The following is a 4,958-nucleotide window of genomic DNA, read 5'->3' on the forward strand; positions in this document are numbered from 1 at the left end:
AAAAAATAAAAAAAAAAAAAAAAAAAAAAAAAACCTCAATTACTATTTCAAAAGTTTAATCTCTAATCTCGGCCGTTCAACTCAAATCAAAAGCATAATCAATATACCGATCATAAAAATTAAAAAAAAAATGCAACGATTTTATTAATTTCATAAATATATATTAATGTTATAATATTCCACGATCATGTCGAAAGAATTTAAATTTAACGAACACGATAAATAAATAAAATGCCGTCAACATAATTTATGACAATAATAAAATAAACAACTCTAATGTAATAATAATATCTAATAATTTTAATATTTGAGTTATATTATTATTATTATTATTATTTGGGTCTAATAAGTACTTAAAAAAATGATTAACAACATGATGACGACATAAAGGCGGTTTTTTTGGCTTCAGCCTGGTGGCGCTTACCTAATAATATGTCGTGATTTTTTTAATTATTTTTTTTTATAAAATAGATTGAATTAAATAAATACATAAAAAATAAATAAATGTTTATATTTATTATTATTACTATTTGTAAAATGGCTTGAATTAAATAAAATAAAATAAGTAAATAAATGACAAGTTGCTTAAGTCAATTTCTTATTATTTTTATTTTTATTGTTTTTTTAATGTATTTTTAATAACATAAAAAGTAAAATAAAATAAAACAAACAAACTACCAAAACAAGCTTCATTTTTTAATCATAAAACTGTATTTTAAAAAATTAATATTTTTAAATATAATTTCTGGTCACCCATAATAATTCTTCGATAATATCTTTTACATTTTTATTTATTTATCATAAAAAAAATAGAATGTACTATAACACTAGAGTCCGTGACTCCTTTCTCGATATGAATAGAAACCCGTCACACAATCTTAACAGTCATTAAGTCGGTATGCTCCTTTTTCCACGTTACTTAAGAAGACTACCCAACCGATAGTCTGATCTTACCCACTCCACATTCAATAATACTTTAACTCAAAAACGTCCTTACGCGATATTTATTATGCATAATAATTTAAATCGTTAGGAATGAGCTAAACCTATAAGCACTTTATTTATTTATAGAAAATTAATTATGCCCGTAGCTCACTTACACGAGCATGAACGCATGGGCAATCACGTAGGGGCAAGAAGAGCACGTGGCCCTTTAAATTAATATATTTGCGTCTAATATATCTTTAAATTTTTAAAAAATTTAAAATATCGAAAGATTATAAAATTAAAAAACATATTAATTACAATTATGAAAATTATTTATATTTTTTAGGTAAATGCTATGACCCTACGTGAGCTCTTTAAAGATACGGAAATAAATGCCATAAAATTCACGTTTTTATTTTGGCAGCTACCAAAGAAAATAGGGGTTTTAGGAATTAATATCTACCAATCAATTAATAACGAATTAATTGAATAAAAATATATATAGAAATTATGAGTCGGTAGGACTAAATGCATTTAATTTATTGAACCAATTGGGTTTTTTTTTTGTTTTTTTTAAAGGAAAAAAATATATAATTTTTCCATTCATATGATAATAAAGTTAATTTTTAAAAAATAATTAAATAATAAATATTATAAAATTAACATACTTTCAATTATACCCTTCAAAAATTGAGAATTTTCAACCGTACCCTCAATGTTTGAATGTTGTTGAAAATACCCTTTTAGGAAATTTCATTAAAACGTGTAAGAGGCTTAAAGGATTAAAACCAATTAGATAATACAAACAATCTCTAATTGGTTTTATTTGTTTTTAATCCTAAGTTGAGAGTGTATGAACAGCCACAGACTCCTAATGAGTTGAATTTTTAGAACAAAACAAAAGATTTAATTGAGCTGGATAGGGGGAAAGTACTTGACAAAACTTTATAACCATATAATTAAATGTGATTATGTAATTGACGTCTCAAATGGTAATTACAGAACAATTTTTAACTTTTTGTTCGAGATTATATGTCTTGATTGAATTGCAGTTTTTAACTTTTTATTTGAGATTATATATATCAATTAGTTGCATTGTATTTTGGCGGTCTTAGTTCTCCAATATAGGCTTGTACGTGAGATTAGATAAACTATACATTGCTTATAAGAGTGTGGAAATCTCTCTCTAGTAGACACGTTTTAAAACTGTGAAGCTGACGGACAATATATGCTAGCAATGGACTTGAACCGTTACACAATCATGATGGTAGTTTGTAATTTTATCTATTAAACTTATTCGAATTGACAAAAACTTAGTCGAGTCGATCCAAAGAAGAGCCCCTAGTTCATACGCATCTCATTTGAATACAAAACGGTTAAATTAATAATGAGAAAAACATGTTTGAGTTTGTGTTTTCATTTTTTTTCTCTCCTAAGTCTAAAGTAATCTAAATACAAAAAGGTCACATTTTCTCTCTTAATAAAATCGTGTCAAACGTTTGTCCTTTTGCTTTCGACAAGTGGAGGTATTAACCTTCGACATGTGGAGGTATTGACCATGCAAACAAGATAATTAAAAATGTTACTAATTAAAGATTACTTTTAAAATTTAAAATATATATTCTCAACCATCAAATTAAGATTGGTATTAATTTACCTACCAAACTTTTAGTACAAAGTTATAACCTTAATCAAAACGAAAATAATATCTATAAACTAGGCATCCACTTACATTCAACATGACCCCAACTTCCCTTGTAGTTAAACGTCGATTAAGCTTTTCTTGACAAAAATCTCAATGAAGGGGAAGAAGGGGACCGACCTCTAAGCCTAAGCGAAAAAAGGGTTAGAATGAATGATCTAATGAAATCAGATAATTATCAAAGGGAGTCTAAATAATTCACTAATGGAACCAAAATTAGAATATCCAAAAATGAATATGCTAGATGTATGAGAAAATGAAGGATGGTTGTAACTAGCTGTATGATAGCGTGGAGATTAGTTTAGGAGAGATATAAGGAATTAAAGGAGTTAATTAAGGCACCTAAGATTCCTTGAAATGGACGCCCTATAACGTAGTTTTTTCCTCCTAACATCCCCCTAGTTTCCTAGGTATACCAGGAAGAAATATTCATAAAGTAATTAATTCATGCAGGGTTGGTTGATGAAGCATTAATGTAAATAAATACAAGATAACTAAGTTTATGAACAATAAAATTACCAGGAATCGTCAGAAAAACGACCGCAAAGCCTCGATGACCTTCTCGGGCCTGTTCATGGTGATAATCAAAGACTTAGAACAGTATGGAGAAAGTTGGATGCAAATGAAGCGAGGAAGTTTACCAGTCCTCTTGGGGCATGTGGCCAGCTCCTTCAATAAGCTTGAGACGGATTGTTGATGAGTTCTGGTTTTGGAACTCTTCTGCAATGGACTGAGGCAGATACTTGTCTGAAATGCCCCAAAGAACAAGACCTGGTCTGTCCCATCTGTGAGTCACAGGAATTTTTGTTACTTATTTATGATGAGATTTTGCCATGGGAGCTTGGTTTCTTGTCCTGACATTACAGCAGACAAGAAGTCACCCGCGTATATGAACCAGTTTATTACAGCTTGACATTCATGCATTTCTGGAGATGGTTTTTTTTTAATGTTTTTTAATGAATATTAAGCTTATAAATCAAGTTTTTAAATGTACTGTTCAAAGAATAAATGAAGCGACAGAACAACTTTATAGAAACCATAATAACATCGAAAAATAGCTAAAACAAGGAGGTGACGAGAGAAAAGCTGACCTTCCAGAAGCAAAGCCAGCACTTATCCGACTTAGAATATCATTGAAATTAGCTTTTCTTGCTGCTTCAAGTAAGGCTGAAAGGAAAAGGGAAATTAGAAAAACTGACTTTCCGTGGGAGATCGATTGCTTTAATCATTTCTCATGGCCGAGGGAATTAATCTCTGTCATAAGAAACTAATTTTAGCTGGTTTTATTTCATAAGAGAGCATACAACAATTGATAATTTAATTCATAAACTTTATGTAACGAGGATGGTGAGATCCCTCATCGATTGGAAAGAGAAACGAGTGCCGGTGAGGATGTTGGGTGTCACGGTCATGCTCGTCCAAGGCGTGTTGCCTATGGCCGCATGTCCATGACAAGTCAAACTCTTTATGTCTTTCCATGTTCTAGTGTATTACTTTTGTATTTCTAGGAAGTATGATGTTTCAGAAAAATTATGTCTACGACCGCCAGACATGAAATGTCTCAGAATGTATTATAGGAGATGTGACTTGTTGTCAACTTCTCCCTACCAAAAGTTATATACTGTGAGCCGTTGTTGTTACTCTCTTGCTTGCTCGTTTTCTAAAACCTTCTTCTTAAACTGAGGCCAGAGGCTCGAGCATACGTCGCTTGGCCGTAAGCGACGTACGAACGAATTGACTTAGCTCACTTGTCGTTGGAAAGTGAGTGCCGCACAATCGCAAGTCCACTGCTATCAAGAGTGCGATTGTGACACTGGGCACCGAAGAGGGTGTATTGTGAGATCCTACGTCGATTGGAGAGGGGAACAAAGTATTCTTTATAAGGGTGTTGAAACCTCTCCCTAACAGACGCGTTTTGAAAATCTTGAGGAAATGTCCGAAAGGAAAAGCTCGAGGACAATATCTACTGACAGTGAGCTTGAGCCGTTACGGTTCAATTAATAAGAGTAAAGTAGATTTATTTTATTGAACGAATTTAATTGATAGATTTTGGTACGTACCAAAACCAGGTCCTCCACTAGACAAGTATGGAAGTCTATAAACATCAGCCTTTTCCAGCTTTAATACGTATCTGCAAGCAGAGAAGTTAATGTGTCAACATTTCTAAAATGACTTTTTAAGTGTTAAAAAGAAAAAAGTGTATTAAACAAAACAGACTCTAAATCTACATTTTGATCGTTCATCTAATAAAAGTTCATTAAGTTTTTAACATAATCCAGTTTTTTTTTTTTTTTTTTTTTTTTTTTTTTTTTTTTTTTTTTTTTTTTTT

At 30.9% G+C, this 4,958-nt stretch overlaps 1 protein-coding gene across 2 annotated transcripts in view; it reads right to left on the reverse strand.

Moving 5' to 3' along the window:
- Positions 1 to 2,876: 2,876 nt before the first annotated feature.
- The window catches only part of LOC111456363 (haloalkane dehalogenase 2), a 6,724-nt gene continuing 4,642 nt past the window's right edge, over positions 2,877 to 4,958 (reverse strand). Inside the window, exons 8-11 of one of the 2 annotated variants that reach the window (XM_023098195.1) lie at positions 4,690 to 4,760; positions 3,721 to 3,796; positions 3,271 to 3,414; positions 2,877 to 3,197 (exon numbers count right to left, since the gene is read on the reverse strand). In XM_023098195.1, the coding sequence (XP_022953963.1) occupies positions 3,158 to 3,197; positions 3,271 to 3,414; positions 3,721 to 3,796; positions 4,690 to 4,760 (331 nt within the window). In that variant the 3' untranslated portion in view covers positions 2,877 to 3,157. Of the gene's footprint in view, positions 3,198 to 3,270; positions 3,415 to 3,720; positions 3,797 to 4,543; positions 4,647 to 4,677; positions 4,761 to 4,958 lie in introns of those variants that run through there. The other variant, XM_023098196.1, reaches the window with a different exon arrangement.

The sequence above is a fragment of the Cucurbita moschata genome, unplaced genomic scaffold (genome assembly GCF_002738365.1).
Source record: "Cucurbita moschata cultivar Rifu unplaced genomic scaffold, Cmos_1.0 Cmo_Scf00018, whole genome shotgun sequence".
Classification (NCBI taxonomy): domain Eukaryota; kingdom Viridiplantae; phylum Streptophyta; class Magnoliopsida; order Cucurbitales; family Cucurbitaceae; genus Cucurbita; species Cucurbita moschata.